Source organism: Lepisma saccharinum, chromosome 21, assembly GCF_977018435.1.
Source record: "Lepisma saccharinum chromosome 21, izLepSacc3.1, whole genome shotgun sequence".
Taxonomy (NCBI): Eukaryota; Metazoa; Arthropoda; class Insecta; order Zygentoma; family Lepismatidae; genus Lepisma; species Lepisma saccharinum.
The window spans coordinates 16,642,374-16,666,137 of NC_139249.1; the positions used below are offsets into that span (position 1 = coordinate 16,642,374).

Consider the following 23,764-nt stretch of genomic DNA (forward strand, 5'->3'; position numbering starts at 1 on the left):
TATTTTAAGTTACAATTATAGAATGTTTTATTTTCACTGGAAGAAAAGTTACTGAAATTATTTATTATAGTTTCATTAACACACTCAACAAACATTTCCATAATAGGTTCATATATACAGTATCAAAAACAGAAAAATATATATTTGCATATCATTTTTTTATTTGCTTTAATCAAACTGTCCAAATATTTTACAGAGCCATTTACTAGAAAAATCCTTTCTATGAAAAAAAACAACATATCTATCTGTATATGATGCCAAAAACCATACCAGAAATTTCAAGCATGTTTTTTAAAGAAATCAGAAAAATCGATTTAAATAAAATAAATCTGATTTAAATTTAAAAAATCATATCATGATTTTTATCCACCCTTATTTCAACCGATACTTCCTACACCAATGCAACTGTCATTGGCAGATACCGATACATTGATATCAGCTCAGCCCTAATATTCACTGACATTGCAGAAGGGATGTAGCACTTTCGTTCCGTTCAAAAGACTAGTTCTCATATAATTGTAGCATTTACTAACTTGCAATTAATGTAATATGCACATATTTGTTACTCACAGGAAAAGTTTGAAATACCTCCTGCCCGCTCACCTCCAAAAACTACTTACATTCCAAATGATGACGAGCTCAAGCTAAATGCGATGAAGAAACAGAATCGGCTGGCAGCCACAGAGTTGTACGAGGAAGCCCAGAAATCTGAGCGGATATGCGAATTGGCTAAACGGCCCGAGAGGAAGGCTGAACCCGAAGTAACACCGCCAGAGCCAAAGTACTCAAGGAAGGCAGTGAGCTTAGAAGTGGGCAAGGACAGCAAGGTAAGTAGTTGTTTGATGACTGTAATGTGAGCCAGCATCCTGTTACTTTTGCTGATTGTAGCAAGTTAAAATTGTTAATACAGTGAAACTTTGATATAAGTGTTCCTGGATTTGGCTTTTTTTTTTGCATTTTAAGATTTTTCAGCTTGGTAAAGTCTGATATTAGATTCCTCCTATGCCACATCACTGCACCAGAGATTTGTTTAAATAATATCTAATTTCATAAACTGGGTGCATAGGCATAACTTGGCAGGGGCAAGGGACAAACATTTTCGTGTTCATTAAAATTTACAAGTTAACGGCACTTTTGTTGACCACCTGGGACCTGAGGAGCACAGAAAGAAATGTAGAGCAATATTTGTGATTGCACAAATGTAACAGTTATTTAAGCAAATAATGCCAGATGCAATTTTTGTGAGATAGAAAACTTTTTTATATAATCCCCCCTTCCTCCACAAAGTCAGGCCTCAAGTAGTTACGCCCATGACTGGGTGTAACAGGTCTCCCTCTGTGAAGACACCCGAGTGTCAACCTCCCTTCCACATAGTGTAACCTGGACTGCATTTTGCAGACCAGGCTCTGGCATCTGCACTTGCAGCCAGTATAACCTTCGTGAAGCTTGTATTGTCCATACATGTTAGTGATTGTCCCTTCACCCATCTCAGCTTATCACTAGAGGCACATATTTGTGGTAAATAAAGAAGCAAAATTTTGGTACAAATACAGATTCAATTTCAGGTTCAAAAGTGGTAAATAAAATAAAATTTCAGTGTTAAGCGGTGAAAAATCGGATCAAATGTGGTATACAAATTGACATTTTAGTTTTAAAATTGTGACTATAATCCTAAATTTGATTTAAAAACTGCACTTATTATACAAAATAAACATATCCCTTCTAATAGCACATTTTATGTACTTACCAGATTATTAAGTTATCCCTACGTAAAGGGGTCAATTTTCTCTTCTCAAATATTTACAGCATAATTAATCAATTTCCCGAGAATTGCATAACTCACAGGATAATCCAAACTTCAGAAAGTATCGCGTCCGTAAATAAACTCTAAATTTTGTGTTTCTCTATTTTGCATTTTGCAGTTCATTTCGCATTATTTCGTGACAAAACAGGATAGAAAAATCCACCTCACACCTTTCAGAAACATGTAAAATAAACATTACAATGTGTTATTTCACATTTCGTTGTTTTCGTCAAAAACGTAATATGCATGCCTCTACTTATCAACATTCATCCTCATCTTCACGATTAGCCAAAAGTTGCAGAAAAGCAAATAAAATACATCAACTCAATTAATTCCATAAACTATCAGAATATGAAAACAGTGCATTTTGATCCCAGAATCTACTTTTCTGCTCCATTTGACTGCACAATTAATGAGAAATTCAACATTTTGAATACATTTTTTCACAATCTGGAAAAGTGTTTGTCGGAATTTTCTGTGCCTCATATGATAAACAAGACTTCAGAGCCTTGCTGGCTTATATTGGTTTCCATTTTTATTGATATTTGCCAATACAATATCGGTGCATTAGCTCCGAAAAAAATAAATATTAACTCACAAGAAGATACATTCGAATTGTCTTTTATCATACATTCAAATGAAAATGAATCATGTGCACTATCTGTGTCCTGTATATAATGCATGGTAAATGCCCTCCCTCCTTCGGTTGCATGTGCATGTTGCGTACAAACACCCGATTATTTAAATTAAGGGATCGTAGATAGGCTATGTGAAGCCTGTTATTCGAAGTTATTTGGCTGCGAGAGGTGTATCGTAAGAGGGGGGTATAGCTCTGAAGAGCTACGTCTATACTTAACCAAGCAAGGGGGCTAGCCCCGTGAAATAAGAACAACACTCACGATTAACTTTAAACACTACAATTGTCTGGTCTGGCAAGGGTGTGAGAAAATGAAAGACAAGGATAGAGGAACCTTTGTTACCTGTAGAACTTGCAGTGACGGTCGACTCGCTGATTCGTAGATGAACACTGATGAACTCTCCTGAAATAAAACTTCTTTCCGATAGCGTACTACTCCTCGCTGTAACTCCTTTTGTAACGTTCGGTAACAACTATTCACGGCATAACTTTCTTAGTTCAACAACTTTTATAATTCCGAGGCACTAACTGTGCACGCGATAGATTTCAGATACCGACTGGGGCTAAGAAATATTCTCCCGAGCTATTTAAACGAAATTCGAACTTTGGCCGTTGAGAGACGGCGTCTCTCAATAACGGTGCTTTCAGCGTAAAGCTGTGTTTGCAGTATTGTTCCTGCGATTCCGGAAGAATTCGTATCAGCAGATTTTTACATCCGCTGAAGATCGCAGGTGGCATTTGCTTGAAAGAAGCTCTTTCCAGCTTCTTTCATACTCGGGCCCTTTTTATGAAATGATTAGGCTATCGGACTATGGCGCCCGGGGTCCCGGATTCGAGTCATGCCTTCGGCATGATACGACACACCTGCCTGGGGCAAAAAATTAGGTTCACGCAGGGAAGTTAATTTTTTGTAATGCGAGCCCGGCCATACCAGTCAATTCTAGAGGACAATATATTTACACCAACCCAAAAAAAAATGACTATTATACAAGGGTGGGTGTAAGGAAAAATAAATTTTACACACAACCAAAAATCATGCACTTAAAGATCTTAACATGCTGGATTATAAACAACATTGATGGCACGTGTACTACTCGGGGTCAGCTGATGCTGACTCGCCATTTCTCATGGCGTCACCGTAGCGGTGTTTATCACTGTACACACGGAGCACACGCAAACACTGTAGCACTCGTAAGAAGAAGAAAATGTATCTTTGCTTCCTGGGCAAGGTCAGTTCCATTGCATATAGTTCAGGAAACGCGGAATATGTTTATACACTTGCAAGTGTTTAAACATTTCCTGGAAGTTAGTAAAAAAACTTGGGAAGAAACCCCAAGAAAAAAATTGGCATGCAATATAAACAACAGGATCAACCTGAAGGGTTCACAAGTACAATCATCTAAATTGCGATATGATATATATATATATACATGGGGCGTTCCGCCCCCAAACTATTGTCTGTTTAGTTAATACACATAATTTGAAAAGGAAAAAAAAATAATAACAGTAGTGGCAGAAATTTAGGTCGAAAATAATTTAAGTCTTTCTGCCGGTCTGAAAAAAAACTGATTCCCAATGTGACACTTCGAGTTTGTGTTTTTAACATATAGTCCTGGCCGAAATGATGGTTGGCCAGAGGGAAACAGAAAAAAAGACACTTAGGTAGCGTTCTTGATGGCGAGCGTTCATTGCTAACGGAGATCGGCGAAATGTTCTTGAAGATCCGGCGACGAGAGTCGAACCAGGAACACACGGAGCACACGAATCGACGCGGACACACGCATTTGTATACGCGACGTGACACACGCACAGAGGAGATATACCGGAAACTGGAAACAAGGTTATCCAATGAGTCCGAAAAACGTCACCGAAAGGCTATTCCTGGAAGAAAGTTCTGGCTCGCGTACAGGGGGAGTCCAGGAGGAACAGACATGCGAAAACAGCACTGGTAGAGCGTCCGTTTTCACATTTTTCGGTGATTGGACCCAAACACACGACGCTCGCGATGTATGTTGGGCAAGCCTGGAACCGGTGTCGAACCCACGAACATGTGTGAAGAATCCTTGCCATCTAAGGGGGGGACACTGTCGACTGCAGACTGGGTGCTTTCCTGGGGGGTTAAGGGTGAGCATTTGACGACGCACTTGGAGGTGAGATGTGTTGAGGAGAAGGGGCACTGGGGCCAACTAATGAATACTCGAAGGGGGGGGGGGGCATCGTCTTGAAGATCCTAGAATGGCGGAAGAACGGCGGCTGCAACGTGAATCACTGAAGTGTGACGAGGGCACTGGGGCGTTGCTGGTCACGAAACTGATGACTCTGGGGGGGGGGGAGGCATCTGGTAAGTAATGGTAATCCCCATGATAAAAGCTGGCGGGGGGTCGGAGGAACTCTGCTCTCCAAACTGATAAATTCTGATGGAGGTGCTGGTGCTGTCCATCAACACTGATGACTTCTATAAGGTGCTGATCACTAATGGTGATGAGTCGTTGAGGGTTGGGGCGCACTGCTATACACGAACAACTTCTGGGGATCGTGGGTCGCAAGAATAACTGGTGCTTGTGTGTCAGGAACGTGATGATCACTAAGATGAAAAGTCTCGGGGGGGATGATGCACTTGTGAAGGGTGCTGATCACAAAGATGAAAAGTCTGGGGGGTGGAGTGCACTGCTGGACTCGAACAACGTCTGGTGATCACGCGTCGCAAGAATGGTAGTTCCAGTAGGGAGGGGGTGCACTTTTGTCCTGGAGGGGATGAATCTCTGGAAGATGCTGATCCGGAACATGATGATTCCTGGGGATGCTGGATGCATCTGTTGTGATCTCTGCTTCAAACTGCAGCAACAGTCCGTGCTGGGCTGAGACGAACGGTGTGAAAAGGTAGGGTAAGGGCAGCTGAAAAATGAACAGCACAACCAGACCAGTTCGTTTAAAAAAGGTAGGGGTGCAAACTGAAACGTTACTTCTTGAATAAATCCAAAATATCGCGACTGAAGCGAAAATCTAGAAAATGTAAAAAAAATTGCAATATAACGCAAGGTATATGGGGGGGGGGGGGTTAAGTTTAAAAGTTATTCTTTTAAAATAAGCAATTGCAAACGCAAGGCACTAGCCCAAAAGTTATTTATTAAGATGGGGACGGGTTACCGTGCCGAGAACGATAATAGTAATAATAATAAAAATAATAAATTGATAAAGGACGTTATCTTACGGAGGGTGGTGATGAACTTGCAACAAGTGAAATATCCCATCCTCTGTAGTCAACGTTGACTGCATTGGAGGGGGGGAGTAATTCCTTTAGTGAACAATGGGTAATAAATTGACAAAGATGGCGTAAATACGAATAAAATGGGGGTTCGAAAATGAATCAAAACAGAAGGGCAATAAGGTATTGCATATGTTCCTTCACGACAGCGTGAATGCTATGGTAATAAGATGCGTTGCGATTAGGCAAAGGTATCGGTTCAAGCGACGATTTATTTCGAGAATGTAACCGATTGTAGGTCCCAGTACGGGCGAGCGTATGCAATAAACGAAAAAAAAATGTAATTAATGTTCATAAGATGATGCCCCATAAAAAAACTATTAGGGAATACATTTCTGTAACGTTGTTCTAAAACGCGAGATTTTATTGTGGCTGAATTGAAAGCATAAGTGGAATATATGTATTACAGGTAATAAATTAAATGTGCCGAGAATTAAAATAAGGAAAATAATTGGCTGCTTGCCACGAGAAGGGAGTGTGGAAGTTATAAATAACTGAAACATAATTGAAACTGTACCGTCAAAAGGCGGATAATATCGTCGTGGTTAGCGAAGGTAACTGTTTTCTGAATGCCACTGAAAAGAGTAACCCAAATGCAAATTCCCTGGAATTAACGCAATAATAAAATGCGGAAGGAAAATGGCTGAGCACTGTAGGACCCAGTACCTTTTTTATTAATAACCCTTAAAAAAGTGTCACTTATCAAGTGAATAAACGGTTTTCAAATGTCAAGGGGTTACATCGATAGGCTGACGTAAATGTTAGAATGCAATGTTCGAAGTAAAGCACCATTCAACGAGACAAAATTGTAAAAACCAAATGTGGAATATTCGCTTCCAAGAAAGTGTTCGCTGTTCTAAGAAAGTGAACGGATAGAAAATTGTGCCCTTGTTTGCGGCTAGCAATTATTATGGAAGCTTGGGATAGGAGGGTACAGAATACAGGTCGTCGTGCAGGATTCACGGCTCTGGCAAAGTAATTTGAGTCCTGTCTTTTCTGAATTCCTCGGCGGAACGTGATTTTCCCAGGTGCATGCGAGGTCCGAAGTCCAAAGCTACTGGCGACGTTTCATTTGTAACTCGTCTTGAGCGAATTTTGTTCTTAGGCGATGAAAGACGGCAGATTGGAAACCAGAGCGTTAGGGCTGGCAACACTAAATTGTAATGCCGGGAGCTGATTGGAAGTGGAGCAAAGGTCAGTTACTGAGAAAAGCAGCTCAGAGAAAACGGGCGAAATAACTGCAATCGCCTATCATGCTGATGTGCAAAAGGGAGAGGGGAGTGTCGATGTATCACCGTTGAGTCAAGTGAGACGGTCTTTAAAAAATGGAAGTAGATTGCACTGGCAACCTTGGTTCGGCTCCGGCCAAAGTTCATATTTTCCGTAGCTGGAAAGAATCTGCCTTCGCCGTCGTGAAAAGCGAGCGCTGCAGTTTCCGTGCGTGATATCTGCGGGGTGCGCGAAGGAAGAGGGGGGGGGTTTCGCTGCCACGGGAGGTGAGAAAATGTGCCGGGGAACAAACGAATGTACTTAGAAAAAAAATGTGTCGTTCTTGACATGGTTCTTGAGAGCGAGCTGGGACGGCGGGCGCTCCCGGCGTGGATTCGAATGGAGATGCCTCCTGATTACCAACACGAGGTAGAGAAAATTCAGCAGAATTTCAGACGCCGTTCAATGCAGTTCCAGGTCACCATGCCTGTTGTGATAAACAAACGCATCCCTTTTTCCTGAGTTAAGACATAAACAGGTGCTGAAAAGTGGGCCGCCTCTCTGCCCATCAAAAAGGATGGTTTAAAATAGGGACAGGTCATCATACGAGAGATGGGCGATAAATGAAATAGGTCTTTCCCCCGCTTGGGGAATGTGAAACGGCGCTGGTAAATCCAGGACCTCGTCCTGCACGCAAGCGTTCGCGGGAGGGTGGATCACATTGACATAGGAGCGCGGAGCGTGGTGTTGAGGATGCACTTCCAGCTCCGAGTGTGCATTGACTTGGAATAGTACGCTAATATGTATGGCCGCATTTACTATGGTAGAGCCTATGTTTTCATAAGTGTGATAAGTATCGATGCCATTTTCGCTTATTGTATGGTCATAGTAATATGAGCTGCAGCAGGAGACTGCGTGAAAGCGGGTCGTGAGCGGGAAACGATGAAGCAGGCAGCTTATAAATAAAAACAAACAAATCGCTATTATCGTTATAAAGATAAAAGTACCAAAACTATAGTAATAAGTAAGTGCTTAACGAATTATTTCTTTAAAACGTAACGCTTGCACCGTTGAGAAAAACAAAGTTAAAACTCTTATGATACAAGTAACGCCATATTGTAGGTCTATTCTGTCAGTAACTATATACTTATTCAAGTGTGGGAGCAAGCCACAATTCTTCTGACTAATCGGAATAATAATAATCTATCCGTCGCTTAAATACTTAATGAAGCCGACTTCGCTTCATGCACTGATTTATTTATTCATTGTCTCTTCATTGGCGAAGCACCTTTAAATCTCTTTCGTCGTTATTTATCTCTCTATTTTTAATGTAACTGGAATGAACTCTGATCACAATTATTACGAAGGTGTGGTATAGGTATATTTTCCCGTGCAAGCGACAAAGGTACTATTTGTATAAAATCTATTAAATCCTTCCACTCTAATGCAAGAAAAAATAATATGCGTAAAAATGTGAATGTATTTTTAACGTCAGTTTCGTCCATCCGCACACCAAACTCGTGAAGAATGTACTTCGTGTAAGTCCTTAATCGTGTGCTCAACACACGACTTGATAAATAATGCAAAAGTCTTCGGCATACGTCGTCCTTTCCCCTCTGTTAAACAGAAGGTGCCCCTGGGGGGACTTGTATATAATATAATAAGCGCATTTTAACTGAATTGTTAGCTTATCGTTGAGACTAGTACACTGTGCGCTACATAGAAACACTCATAGTGTTATTTAACATCTCACTTCTTCGTGACCTTCATTTTTATGGTGTGGGTGACGTACAGTCTGCACTACGTGCAGCTGCGGTCATTAGCGAAAAACAATACCTTTCACAACATTTTCGCATAAGAGAAGGGAGATATTTATTTATTAGCGATTTATGTATGAAGTTAAAATTATTGTCAAAAAAAAAATTGCCTGTCTAATCGTTGCTGCTCATTGACCACTGATATATAGCAAAACTTATAGGTGACGGCCGGTAAGTAGACAAAGGGAGGGGGGGGGGGTGGCAACCTTCCCTTATTCCCGGTGTTCGCTAATCTTCATGGGGCGGATGATACAGTTTAAGGCGCTGTATTCCAATCTCGTCAATAATCACCTGACCCCGTTTATTCGTGAATTGGACCCGGTACGAATTAGGGTGAACGCGTTCGATTACAGTTCCAGGCCCGGTGAAACGTCCAGAAAATTTTCTAGAAGTTCCGATGCACTGGGTGGCATCGAAAATAAGGACTTCATCGCCCTTATTAAACGAGATTTGAGAATGTCGTCGGTCATAAGCTGGCTTAACGGCGTGGTGGCAAGCTTGGAGATGTTCTGCGGCCGCTGCACGTGCCTTATCCAGGATTTTAAATCTCATTTCATTCTCTATGCTTGCACACACGCTCCTATGGAGCATCGCGGACCAGGGAGTACGGGGTTCGAAACCATGCAAGAGATAGAATGCCGAATAACGCAAATTCTGCTGGCGGGCCGTATTATAAGAAAAGAGGACGGGGCCAAGATACATTTCCCAATTAGTGTGGGACGAATTTACATAGTTCTTGAGAATTTGTTGCAAACTGCAATGTCCTTTCTCCTGAATACCCAAGGAATTATGACACGCCGTGGGCGCGAACTTGAGGTTTACTCCTAGCTTTTCATTCAACTCCTGAAAAAGCTTAGAGGTAAATGCGCTTCCTTTATCGGTATGGATGGTCTCCGGGATACCAAACCGGAGTGTAATCTCTTCATACAGAAAGTCGGCCGCCGTTTGAGCCGACACGTCGGGAGTCGAACGTGCGACCATATACCGGGTTGAAAAGTCAGTCGCCGCGAGTATATATTTATGTCTGAGCGGTCCTGAAGCGGGATAAGGGCCACTGAAGTCAATCACGATGGATTGGAATGGTTTCTGCGGCGGATAAGTTAATAACTCGCCGGCCGGATAACCGGGCGGCTTCTTATTCGCTTGGCACACTGCACATTCCCTGATTTTCCGCTGTATGAAGTTCTTCATAAAGGGAAAATAAATTTCTTTGAGGGCTCGATTGTAAGTTTTGGAAAAACCCATGTGACCGCCTCCGGTCGGCAATGAATGGAGAGATTCAATCACCGTGTCTCGGAGGGCGGTCGGTATGTACAGAAGCTTCTGTGCACCCGAGGCCATTCGATGGAGCCGATAGAGCAACCCATTTTCGATGGAATGGTAACACGCCTGTCGTTGGAGGGGGGTGGGGGCTCGGGTGCCCTCCCCGTGTGGATCCTCCAAAATGCGAATGATACTGCCTAGGGTTTCATCCGCGCTGATGAGAGGCAATATCAATGGTTTTATCCTGCATGAATAAAACCTTGGTCTCTTCCAGTTCTGACGCGTCGTCGGTCGGTTCTATACCAGTATCCCGGGTAAGATCCGGATTTATGTCGAACTGCTTGTCAACCGGAGATGCGTTACTTGCATCTTCAGTTTCTGTCGTGACATGCACCTGAGCCGGGGTGTGAAATATTCCGGCGGTGTCACGTGCCCTGTCCCCGTTCGGGTCGGCCGGGGTGACCGGGATTTCCCAAGCATCAGCCGAACCAAGACGCTGACCTTTGGGAATGGTAATCTTGTGCGTCAATGGATTGCTAATCCAGAGAAGGTTGGTCTGTGCATTTAAAATAGCCCAGGGTATTAATAAGCCAGATTTCTGTTGAAACGGCACGTCAGGTTCCAATAACGTGTCGGAATCGGCAATACCATTCACCAAGCGCACGGGAATACAAAGGTGAGACCGAGGTTTCACTATTATCTTCCTCACCGCGACAAATTCGGGAGTGAGATTAGCCATTATCATGTGCGCAAGCTTGATAGACACGTCGAACGCCCTGTGGGTAGTGGCCCTAAGAGTAGATTTTACTGGAGATCCAAAATGATATAGGGTGAGACGATTTGTGGGGAAGTCCAAAGTAGCCCGCTGATTACTTAAAAAGTCGTTCCCCAGAATTGCACCCTGTTCAAAAGTCGGAAGAACGCGAAACGGGTGGCGGAATGTAAAGCCATCTACGGAAAATGTTAAAAGCGCGATCTCCTTTACCGCAAGGGGTGTGCTTGTCACACCCTGTATGAGAGTGGGAATTTGAAAACGTGGTGCACTTGCTGGAACGTCCTTGGCACCAATTACCGAAATCATAGAACCCGTATCAAGAATGAAATTATACGGTTTACCTGCCTGCAATACGCTAATAGATACCAACTCTGCGTTTGGGAACATCTGAACGGATAGACAGTTAACAACTGGGGGCGTTGGCACGTCTCTTCCCCCAGTCGCTAGTGGGCGTTTTAAATTATTTTCCCTGGCCTGGCAAACATCGGCTGTGCGATGGGGGTAAGAACCTCGAGAACACGGAACTCCGTCTCGGCGTTCCCCTTGCTCCACTCGCGGCGATGAGGATTGAAAACGTGTGGGCTGGAAACGTGAATTTCCGTCCGGCGACTGCTGTCTTCGGTCATGTCGGGAAGACCTGTTACAATCGTTGAACTGCGGGCGAATCTGGTCTTGGTTATAAAAAGAACCTTTAGAGGACTGGGCGCAGGAGTTATGGGGGGCGCGATAAAAATCATCGCACCTCCTTACATCAGGCGGCTGCTGACGGGGAGAAACACTGGAAAGTGCATCGATCCTTCGAGACAAGTTCTTTAACTGTTCTGCGAGACCGGTCTCGTTAGACGGAGGTCTCGGGTTCGAGTTCCCTTCGTATTTATGCTTGAGCGAGTCAAGCTCAGCCTGAAGGGCTGCGACTTTCTGTTCAAGCTCCGGGGTTTCACCGGTCCATGGGAGATCCTGAGCCGGCGCCACGGTGTCTTGAAACGCGAGATTCCTGGGACTCTGCGCGTGAAGGTCGCCCATCTGGCGCAGCAGGGAATCTTTATTAGTGTCGGACAAAAGCTCCTGAGCCTTACGTTTTCTTATAAGGAACTGAAGCTTCTCGACTTCTTTTAAATCCCGTAAAAAGTCCGGGACGGAAGCATATTCTCGCCTGTACGTCTCGCGCATAAATTCCGGTTGGAGGCCCCTGGTCAAGTGTTTGATAACTTTGGCCGTGGGCATGTTGGGATCGAGGCGGTGCAACATTTGTTGCTTGTCGCGAATATACTCCGTGACAGATTCGACGTCCGTGTGGAGGCGACATTTGATTTTCTCTTTCAGCTGCAATTTATCGGCCGAATCTGTAAACTCGTCGAGCAACTGGGTCTTAAAATAATCGTAGGTCACTGCTTCGTCTACCTGTACAGCTTTCCAACCTTCGAACCAACGAAGCGCTGAACCTGCCAGAAAAGCAGAAACCATTCGCAACTTTTTTCCGGAATCCCATTCATTAAGCGTTGCGAAGCTGTCTACGTGGTCAAGAAAGCACGTGACATCCTCCCCGGCCGTTCCATTGAACTGGAGGCCTTCGAGTATAAGGGGGTTCATAAAACAGGGAAAAGCCATTACGGATGGGCTGGGGGCGCGAACCAAAGGACTTGGAGTTAAAGCGGGGAGCGTGCGGGCGCTATTACGCGTTTAAAGCGGGCTTCGAACAGGTGGCGACACTTTGCTAGGGGACCGTGTAGTCAAAATTAACGCGTGTTAAAAGACAATAAAAACACAAAGGGGGGGGATAAAAAAGATGCAAAAATGTAAATAAAAATGGAAAGTTAAAGGGTAGCGGAAAAAATAATAGACGGGTAAGTTAGTTCGTAAACGGAGTGAACTTGTTAAAGCTCAGGGGGCAAAAATAACCACGAAAAATTGGACATGCATTTCGCGAGGGGAAATGTATGAAAAAAAAAGCTGCGCAAAACCTCCACCACGTACAAACACCCGATTATTTAAATTAAGGGATCGTAGATAGGCTATGTGAAGCCTGTTATTCGAAGTTATTTGGCTGCGAGAGGTGTATCGTAAGAGGGGGGTATAGCTCTGAAGAGCTACGTCTATACTTAACCAAGCAAGGGGGCTAGCCCCGTGAAATAAAAACAACACTTACGATTAACTTTAAACACTACAATTGTCTGGTCTGGCAAGGGTGTGAGAAAATGAAAACAAGGATAGAGGAACCTTCGTTACCTGTAGAACTTGCAGTGACGGTCGACTCGCTGATTCGTAGATGAACACTGATGAACTCTCCTGAAATAAAACTTCTTTCTGATAGCGTACTACTCCTCGCTGTAACTCCTTTTGTAACGTTCGGTAACAACTATTCACGGCATAACTTTCTTAGTTCAACAACTTTTATAATTCCGAGGCACTAACTGTGCACGCGATAGATTTCAGATACCGACTGGGGCTAAGAAATATTCTCCCGAGCTATTTAAACGAAATTCGAACTTTGGCCGTTGAGAGACGGCGTCTCAATAACGGTGCTTTCAGCGTAAAGCTGTGTTTGCAGTATTGTTCCTGCGATTCCGGAAGAATTCGTATCAGCAGATTTTTACATCCGCTGAAGATCGCAGGTGGCATTTGCTTGAAAGAAGCTCTTTCCAGCTTCTTTCATACTCGGGCCCTTTTTATGAAATGATTAGGCTATCGGACTATGGCGCCCGGGGTCCCGGATTCGAGTCATGCCTTCGACATGATACGGTTGCATGTGATGGTCTGCAATTCCCCAGTTGTTTGCCGGCAAGTGGGATCCATTTTGTTAAGGTATCCTCAAAGAAAGAAATCTGGAACTGAGAGGTCAGAAGACCTGATCACTACTAAGCATATCCAACGCAAGATTCGAGTTAGTTTGGAAACATCTGTTGCAATCTAGCCATGCTGATTCAGGAAATGTGGGCAGCAGCCCGATCTTGCTGGAATCGTACAGTGTCATGATGTCCTGTTCATGTCGATCATACGGAGATGTTCTGTATTAACTGGGATCGTTTGGCCCTGGGAATCTGTAAAAGAGTACTTGGCTGGGTACCTTGCACCACACTGAGATGTTAGACATTTCATGAAGCAACTGAGGGTTGGCATCTGACCAATACTGAGAATTTTGTGTGTAGAAATGTATTTTTTCCAACAGCGCATTAATGCACATGAAATGTACTTACATATCTGCATAACAGTTTATTTAATTTGATTAATTTTGGTCCCCGCTATCACCACCCACATTGAAACTTGGAGTAATCAGCTTCATTGGCTTCTGGTCTGCATTGTTATGCTGATGGCTGCTAACTGCACTGATGTTGCTGGATTGCCTGCTGTGCCATCTGTCATCTCTTGGTTTTACTTGCTCAGGTAGCGGAAGCCAAATGTAGTGGTCTTATCCATTATCAATGTTTAGTTCATGGGAGAAGTGCATAATGACAAATCTAGTTTCTTGATTTTAAGGGTGAAAGGAGTGACACTTCCACATAGTACACCCAATTGTCAACCTCACTTCCACATAGTACACCCTGGACTGCATTTTGCAGACTAACGAGGCTCTGGCGTCTGGATCTATGGCCAGTATAATCCTCGTAGGGCTGTGTGTGTGTTGTTGTGTGCGCTGTGTGCCCTTTTACAACCTCAGCTTTTAACCCAAGCAAGAATATTTTAGTCCCTCGATATTACAGTTGTGTTATGTTAGTTATATTGGGTCGGTGCATAAGTTTGTAGTGTTTTATAACATACTAGCTGATTGCCTGGCATTGCCCGGGTATTTATTTATCCCAATCTTCTATTAGACAGGAATATAATGAATTCTAACTATAGTGTAAAATAAACTTGGAGTTGAATGGTATTGGGAGTGTCACTATTCATTTCAGTGGCCCCGAAAACTATGGATTCCACACTAATATCGGTCATTTTCGATTATTTTTACATGTCACCCCTTCCGACCCCAAACTCTAGAGGTGCCAGGGGTGTCTTACCTCCACAGTATTTCTTTCGAGATTGCAAGTAATACGTGTACCAAGTTTGGTTGAAATCGCTCCAGGCGTTCGAGAGTTATGCCGGAACAAACACACACATATAGACACATACATCCATTTTTATAGTGTTTTATTATATATATATAACATCTTGGTCCGAAACACCCCCACCCCTTCCACACCCCTTTCCCCAGCCCACAGGTGCCCAGATGCAAGACCTGCCCCATACTCATCACCTCCCCCACCCTCCTGATCCCTACAGCGGCAGGTGAGTTCACCCTTCACCCTAAGTGCACCTGCCACTCATCCAACCTAATTTACACCCTCATCTGTCAAATCTGCGGCAACTTCTACCTAGGCGAAACCTCCACCCCCTTGAATCTAAGGATAAATAATCACCGTTCCTCCACCCAAAACTCCGATTTCACAGTTGCCATCCACACCAACAGCCATAACACCACCTTCAATAACTGCTTCCGTGTTGCCATCATCCACCTTTTACCCCCCCGCTCTGACACATCTTTCCGCAGGCGATGGGAAAGGGCCTATATAGCAGGCATGCACGCCACTATACCCTCCGGACTCAACCTAGCCAACCAGTAACTCTTTCCTCTCCTCCCCGAAACTACCCACCCACCTTACAGTAAACACTGGCTAAAGTATTTCGTGTTTCCTTTCAACTGTTTCTGACAACACTGACCGTAGAGATGCTACGGTCAGTATTCTGTGCCTCTACTCAAAGTGTCGTCGATCTTTTATCTACCTTCTTGAAAATGCGACTCAGATCGCGAAATATTGAATTATTTCTATTCGTGTGGTAAGTGTTTACTGTCTCCTTCATTATTTGTATATATATATATATATATATTATAACATGTTAACAGGTATACAATAATTAAATAGCACAAGTACACAGGTGTGAAGATGAAACATTGTTATTGTAGTCTAAGAATACCCATTCAAGCAACACTCACTCAGTCAGTAATGTAGTCGCCTCCACTGTCAATAACCATCTGCCAAAGTTGGGGGAGGAGTTTGATACCTCGCCTTAAGAACTGCTGTGTTTGCAGTATATGGCATTAGCCCCATACACAGCACAAATTATTCTTGAGTTGAAGAAATCAGTTAGCCAAGTTTCAAGAGGAGCTTCATTAGGAAAGACTTCCTACTGCTGCACTTGATCCTCGGGTATACTCGAAGAACAGAATGACGGAAATGTTCAACTTCTTCCACTTTACACTCCATCTTGTTTCGTTTGCAAAATAGACAATATGTGCACAGAATTAGAATACATTGTGTTTTCACGAACACAAAACTAAGCAATAACAATGGAATAATGGACAACCCATAACAAAATGCTACGAACTTTTGCACCGACCCAATATTTTAGTTATGGTAAGGGACTGGACCCCATATAATGTGAGGGGGCAAAATAGCCTAAGTGCTGATGCACCCAAAATTTCCAAATCGATCAATCAATTTTCTTGATTTGGTGGTTGTTACGTAAGGAGCTTAGGTACCTGATTATCAACAATCATGTTCTGAAGTTCAGCACAGAATGTTTTTCTCTTGTGTCGGTCATTGGGACGGACAACTCCTACATTACACACATCTTGTATGGATGGAACTGTAAATTTCCTTTTGTGTTCAGCTAGGCTAATCGGGACTAGGGATGACCAGATCTGTCTCCTGAACTATCCAGACCCCAGGTTGATAATGTATCCATGTACACATTTCTTGTTTCTCGAATCTCAGTTCTAGATCTGGGTACCTGATCCTTGATTACAGATCCAGGAACCTGTATTCAGTTCTGGATTTGGGTACTCAGTTCTCAGTTCCAAATCCAGATAGCTGGCCCTTGCTAGATCTATATATTTTGAACAATGGGTAGCGTGGACCAAAAAATTTCTGGCAATCCTTAATTGAGACTGGCACTGCAGTTTAAAGCAGAATTTAAACCTCTACAATGTGTCCCAACCAGGAATCAATTCCAGGATCCATTGATTGAAAAAAAAAAGTTGAAAATATTATTGATAATTACCTAAACACAGGGCTGGCCCTAGATGGGTATACAATATACATAACCAACATTTTTCAGATCTAAAAAAAAAAATCGGAGGTTTTTGTTCCCTCGTCTGAAGTACAGGCATTCTATTTGATCACTATTTAAACATTATTACAATCAGTAAACAATTAATTTATGTATTTCATTTTATTATCTAACAACATTTAGCAGAATATGTTGAAGGTTAAAACCAGAATTATGGGAGTGTAATATACATTTCTAAATTGGTGTCTCTTTTCATTTTCAAAGTGCCACTGGTGCAACATTCATTATATTTACTACAAAACTGGCATGTTCAATCAATATCTATCAAATGGCAATTTTTAATCATATCCAAAATGTCCTCTATCACAGTTCTCCCTCTCTTGTCATTGAATTTTGACTAGTAAATTTATATTTTTCATATGAAATGATATTTCCACTTCGTGATTTCATTATATAATTAAACAAATAGTGCATGTTAACTATTTTGATTGCAAAAAAATTAACAATATTTTTATATAGAACTTTGTGTAGAACATGAGTTCAGTAATAATAACGTAATCTTAAGTGTGTTTTGTGTCTATTTCTCTCGCTATATAATAAGAAATAGTAACTTTGATTTTTTTCCACCTCACTACAGTTATTATATTTATTAGAAGAAATTAATCAACCCTCACTAACAATAAAAACAATTGGGCATCAATGATACTGAAGTTATGAATATTCCGATGTTTTACATTTTCTTGTTAGAAAAGTTTATGTATTGGTAAGAAGTTGACGTTGGAAATTGGGCAAATTTATAAATACATTGCTAAGTCTGCCTTTTTTAACTTCTAGACAACAGGTCCTGTGACAAAAATGACTGCTGTTACCATTCTCCGAGAGGGTGCAAGATACTTAAAAGAAGAGGAAAAAGAATTGAAAAGGTAAATCTGCAAGACAGGTGAAATTAGTAGTTGCTGTTGAATGTTAAGTTTATGAATACGAAGTTACTAATCTAAGCATGCAAGTGCCAGAAATAATATACTATCAGTATATACTTCTAAACTTGGTAATCATCTACATTAGACTTTAATCGTGTCCACTTGGAATATAACATTGACTACAGCACTGAACATCTGCTGTAGTATACACCGCAGCAAAAGTTAGCAAGCACCATTATTGTTTATTACAAGAGCAAAAATTCCTCAACAAATCAATAGCACTAAGAAACACTTATTGTAAAACCAAATAAGGGGAACAAGCAAAATAATCATAAATATTGGCATACTCAGATTACTACTAACTTCTATTCCAAAGGAGCATGCCTTATCACAGCTTCAAGAACCACTCAAAACAAAAGAGTACACAAAATGCAATAAACCACTTGACACGCAGTAAAAGCTACTGACAAACTTTTGCCTGGACATTTCCCACCCCCTACTTTCTTCCCCACACTTGTTTGCAGCGAGTGGCAACAGTTGCAGGGGAGGTCAGGCCATTGATAAAAGTTGAACAGTAGAAATAATAACAACAATAATAATTATTTCCTTGGTTATAAATGTCAATATACAATAATAAATATTATAAACAAATAAAAATAAGCAAATCTTATTCAAAATTTTATTATTATTATTTAAATGGAGAGATTTTGAGTGAAAATCCAACACAATTGCTTTCAATTATTCTTTATTCATTTCGTACAGTTAGTGTACTGAAATCTAGTTATTGTATTTTGTCTCAGTGAAGAAAAGGCTTTGAATGTTAACCTTTTGAGTCCCAAGGCCATTTTCACATGTAAGCCTCTCTGTCCCGAGCCGAGTGTGAGCAAAATGCAGAGTTTCAATTAAATGAGTGTAGATCGGAGACTAATTGCCCTAGAGAGATGAGTGATATACTGTTGTACGCGGAATGAACCAGAGATTCAGACTATATGAAATTTATGCAAATTTGGCATATATGTGGCAGGGGGGAGGGGGCTAATTCTCAAAATTCCAAAATTTCGGGAAAAAAAATTCGGTTCTCCCACCCTCCCCCCAAGAAAAAAGTACATGACAGTGTCGACATGCACATGGAAATGATGGCTGACATCTAAGGAACACAAAAATATTTGCATTATTATCATATGACCAATGTAACTTGAGTTGTACCCCCAAAAGGAATGGTCGGCACGCCACTGATTCAAGCTTCAAAATGCAGCGGTACCTTGAAATGACTTTAGCTCAGAGACTATTTGCCCTGGAGATATGAATGATATACCGTTGTACGCAGAATGAATCACAGATTCAGACGATATATAATTTATGCACATTCGGCGTATATATGGAGGGGGAAAGGGGGGAAATCCCCTGAAAATACTTTTGTTTTTTTTTAAAAAAATGGGGTTTCTCCCCCCCCCCCCCGCCCCCCCGAAAAAAAGGATATGAAAAGTTCAAAATGCACATAGAAATTATTGCTGACATGTAAGGAACACAAAAATATTTGCATTATTATCATATGACCAATGTAACTTGAGTTGTACTTTAACCATTTTTTGGTCAGTATAATTCAAACTCAGTATCAGCACAATAGGTAGTAGCTATGGTGCTATATTGGAAAGGAAATTTCAATTTACATATGCTGATGAATTGTGTTTATATTCAAACAATAATAAATACCTTTATAATTATTATATTGATAAAAAAAAAAAACTAGAAACAACAAAAAGTACAAGAGCATTTATAACATATCAATGCTACACATAAGAAGAAAATATCTCTTTGTTATCTCCTTCCAGGATAAAGCAAGTCCTTGTATCCACAATTCTGAGCTTCAGTTTTCAAGATTCATCATCTGACCAAATCACATCCAAACGTAGAACATATAAGTGTCACTCTATGCAACCTTCCTCCAAGCACTCATTTGAGGAACTGTAACATTTACAAGCCTGCCCATTAAGCAAGATGAAAACAGATACTTATTCACTGCTTCCAATTCAACATGGCATCCATTATACATATCAGTGTCATTGCACAACTTTCGAATCTTTATCAGATTATATCATGATCAAAGTTCTTTCAAGTCATAAAAGGCTTCTATATAACTTAAACATCCAAGTTATTATAACATTGCCCAGTTTAATGCTTTAAAAGCAACAATTATTGTACAAATATATCACCATTCCATATTGCTAAATCTGTACTTATCTTTTTTCCATCCAGAGATCTCTTCCCAAGTCACAGACAACTAGTATCAGAGCAACTAGTTCAAGCCAGATCTTTTAGTATGTGCAATCTTCAATTGTTTTTGTTTTATATTTTTGTCCATAAGTGCTTAACAGCTTGAATGTTTGTGTTGCAAATGTACATATTTGCTCTGTTACAGCTATTTTACTATGTATATCACAATATACTTATCTAATGATTACAATTACCATTTTTTGAATGTTGATACAAAATACCAAGTATGACATCATATTATACATTGAACAATTTTAAAGAGTTGACCTTTGTATATAAACCTTGAAGCCAATGCAAATGTACACAATTTCAATAAATTTAATTATAAATTTGAATGTATCATATCTTTCTTGTCTGAAAGAACACATATGATTGAAGATATTTGTTTTTCATATTGCCAGTCAAAAATAACTGTTATGACTAAATTGTTATAAATATTGCACAAATGTGGAACTTTGAACTTAGCCTAACCTTCTTCAAATGTTGTTATGACAATATATTATTTTTATTGTCATACTGGCGCTCAACAAGGGACGGATCCACAACAACAGACCTGAGCACTACTGAGACTTTTAACATATAATAATTAATATAATTCCTCTATATTTATAAACTGTTTTCATGTTTAGCATTATAATCAACTGAGTATAACTGAATATATTTTTTTTTAATGAATATAACTGAATATTTGTTTTCCAACAATAGAAAAAGAACATGTTCATCATGAACCAATACAGTGCAACTACACATAGTGAGTTTTTAGTACATAATAATGATGAAAAACAAACAAAAAAAATCAAGTTCTACAAACCAACAATTATCTAATGAAGTTCCATATGAACCATTTTACATAAAACAATGTGGCTACATAACATTTTTATTTATTATGAACCAATAAAGCACCATTAAGAACTTCATTCTTAATCTGAGAGCATTATTTCTATATTAATCTTTATTTAGCCAAAAATATATTAATTATAATTTTCCACATGTAGAGTAGATTACCTATGGTCCAACTAAGTTTCATAAACTAGTAAAGCATAATTGGGAATTCATCCATTTATCTAGTAACATCAGCTAACAAGACAAGAATCTAAGTCCTTGCATCGAGAAGCAAACATCCTCAGATTTATGGAGTGCCGAAAATAAGATTTCTTATATCACAAATCATGCAAGAAATGTATAAATTATGATGTGCGCACAAAAATTATAAATCATAAATAACTGTTGTTCCTGAACTCACAGCGTCACGGCACGAATTTCCTATTCTGCCCTTTGTGAACACATTTTGGAGCCATAATGCATTCTAGCATTTTAAAGGAACCTACTACTTGACTTAAGCTTGGATCAACACATGAATCTCTTTGCTTCTTGTCAAGTTTATTTCTATTGGAGCCTACAATTCAACTCTTGGAATCTTAGAGCTCTAGTAAATGTTTTTAAGCCACAGCTAAATCTTAATATTAAAATCTATTATTGCGCATGCTATCACATTATATTATACATTTTTTGCACTCCAAAATACACATAACAAAGAATATTTGTTATATTGAATTTTTCCACCGTTAATCACAACTAAGGATCAAGATATATGAATGAGGACCAATGTCGGATTACGAAGATCAACTTAAGGCAAACTCTACACATGAATACTTCATACCTGAACTAATATTTCAGACTCAAGGAAAGGAGCACGAAAAGTGAAAAAAAAATTTTACATTGACATCTGACAAAGGAAAAATTATGCATAAAGTACTGTGACTCACAGTACCTCCCTTAAGCAACAGTCTAAGAGAAGAACTTAACCAACCAACCCTCATGGGTATGGTTGTGAAATGAAGCAGTATTTTTTGTTCTTCGAACCAACAAAATAAACAACATGTTATCAGTTAAGAAATCATTATCATGTTTTGTAATGATGAAGAAAATATTGCATTATACATTTATGAAGTATGAACATAAATATTGGATATATAATCTCAGATGCATAACACTGTCAAACCTATACATGCGTGTATTAAAAAGAATTTACAACCATGAATCAATTTTCGATTATCAGAATAGCTTTGAGTTTGCAATTGAGAAAATACTATCTGAAATTGTCAAATAATTAATCAATCTGTGTCTACTCTTAATATAGATCACACTTATAGAGAATGACATCACACTGACAATACCTTGTGAAAGCTCATTACTATAATGTCTTCAAGTGCAAAGATATTATATGATCATGTCAAAGTCCTTTGATATGTTGTAATAGGAAGTCACAAATTAACGTTGTTGCTCATTAGAATAAAACAACTAAAATATACCTCATACCAACAAAATTTCATCACAGTCTGTATAAATATTTTATCCTAGCAAGTGCATTGATAAAATAACATATCTCTGAGGCTTAATTGACTAAAACCTTTTTAACGTAGTCATGTGTGATTTCAGAAGTCATCAAAAATATATCTAACATAGCTTTAATCCAAAACATGGTAAGAATGGTTATCTCAAAAGATACTTGATACTTACGATCATTATCAATATAAGACACGTGGTTCAGAGTAATCACTTATGTAATTAAGTACATTTGTATTATAACATAAATGGAACATTACATTCCCTGAAAAAACTAGTGTAACTGGTCTTAATATGTATCTTTACTTCATAAATTTATACCCCTAAGATGTGGAAATAGTCAACCTTCAATCATTATATATAGCAGCATCATCGTGTGGCTTAGCTTGATAAGTGTATTTGAAATCATAAATACCTAACCTATCAGCACTACATGATTACTATTGGAAGAATCCAAACTTGATAAAGCACCAAAGATACATGTGCATCATAAAAAGAAATATATATATTCATATAATAAATATTTCTACATTGTCACAATAGGACTCACTATTGCCTTTACGTGAACACTTCACAATGCTTTCATGCAACTGTGGCATGGAATTATGAGTGACGAGCTTGGATCATCTAGTGGATGTCTCTGATACATGTCAACTTCATAAAATATACGAGGAAACAATTCATCTTCAGGAATTATTGACTTAACAATTCCCTAATAGCAAATAAAATAATTCTCGTATATAAGCATTTTAAATGCACTTACATTCTTTGTACACTACCACTACTTAACTAACATCTTGGGTAACATCTTTCACCAGCTATTCAAGTTTGTTACATAGATGAACTATTAAAGTGTTTTTAAAATTTGCTTTTGTTGTGCATAATAATGCCAAGTTTCCCACAAACATGCGGAGTTATATTTAAGTATAATAAACTTAAATATAGTGATCATGCAACTGAATTGTGCATAAAATAAATCACAAACTTATACTTCAAAATATTATATTGTATTTTTGTCCATCAAGATGAACAGTGGTACTGTGGCCAAATATACCTCCCTAGACCAACAGTCTAGAAGATACTCCCAACCAACCACCCTTTTAAGTTGATGTGTCAAGCAGTTACTACATCTAGGTAAAATATAGAAGCTAAAGAAACACCAACTTGTCTAACTTGGGCAAGAAACTTCTGCACAAGATCACTAATTTTACATTACAAAATAAATAAAGAAGTATAATGTATATGCCTACTTAAATATTTAATTTGATTCCTAAATTTAATTTGTGTTATTGGCTTTGGAGTCTCCAATTAGAAGCTGAACTCCGAGTATAAGCAGAGTTTCTATAAGTTTTGCTACGGCCACCGTCACTATCTGATCGGTAATACTCTATTTTATCATAACCATCACC

At 39.8% G+C, this 23,764-nt stretch overlaps 1 protein-coding gene across 1 annotated transcript in view; it reads left to right on the forward strand.

Moving 5' to 3' along the window:
* Positions 1-466: 466 nt before the first annotated feature.
* Positions 467-23,764, forward strand: part of LOC146004024 (cilia- and flagella-associated protein 99-like) — a 53,521-nt gene continuing 30,223 nt past the window's right edge. The window contains exons 1-2 of the mRNA XM_083142594.1: positions 467-827; positions 17,650-17,738. Coding sequence (XP_082998720.1) covers positions 654-827; positions 17,650-17,738 — 263 coding nt within the window. The 5' untranslated portion in view covers positions 467-653. The remainder of the gene's footprint in view (positions 828-17,649; positions 17,739-23,764) is intronic.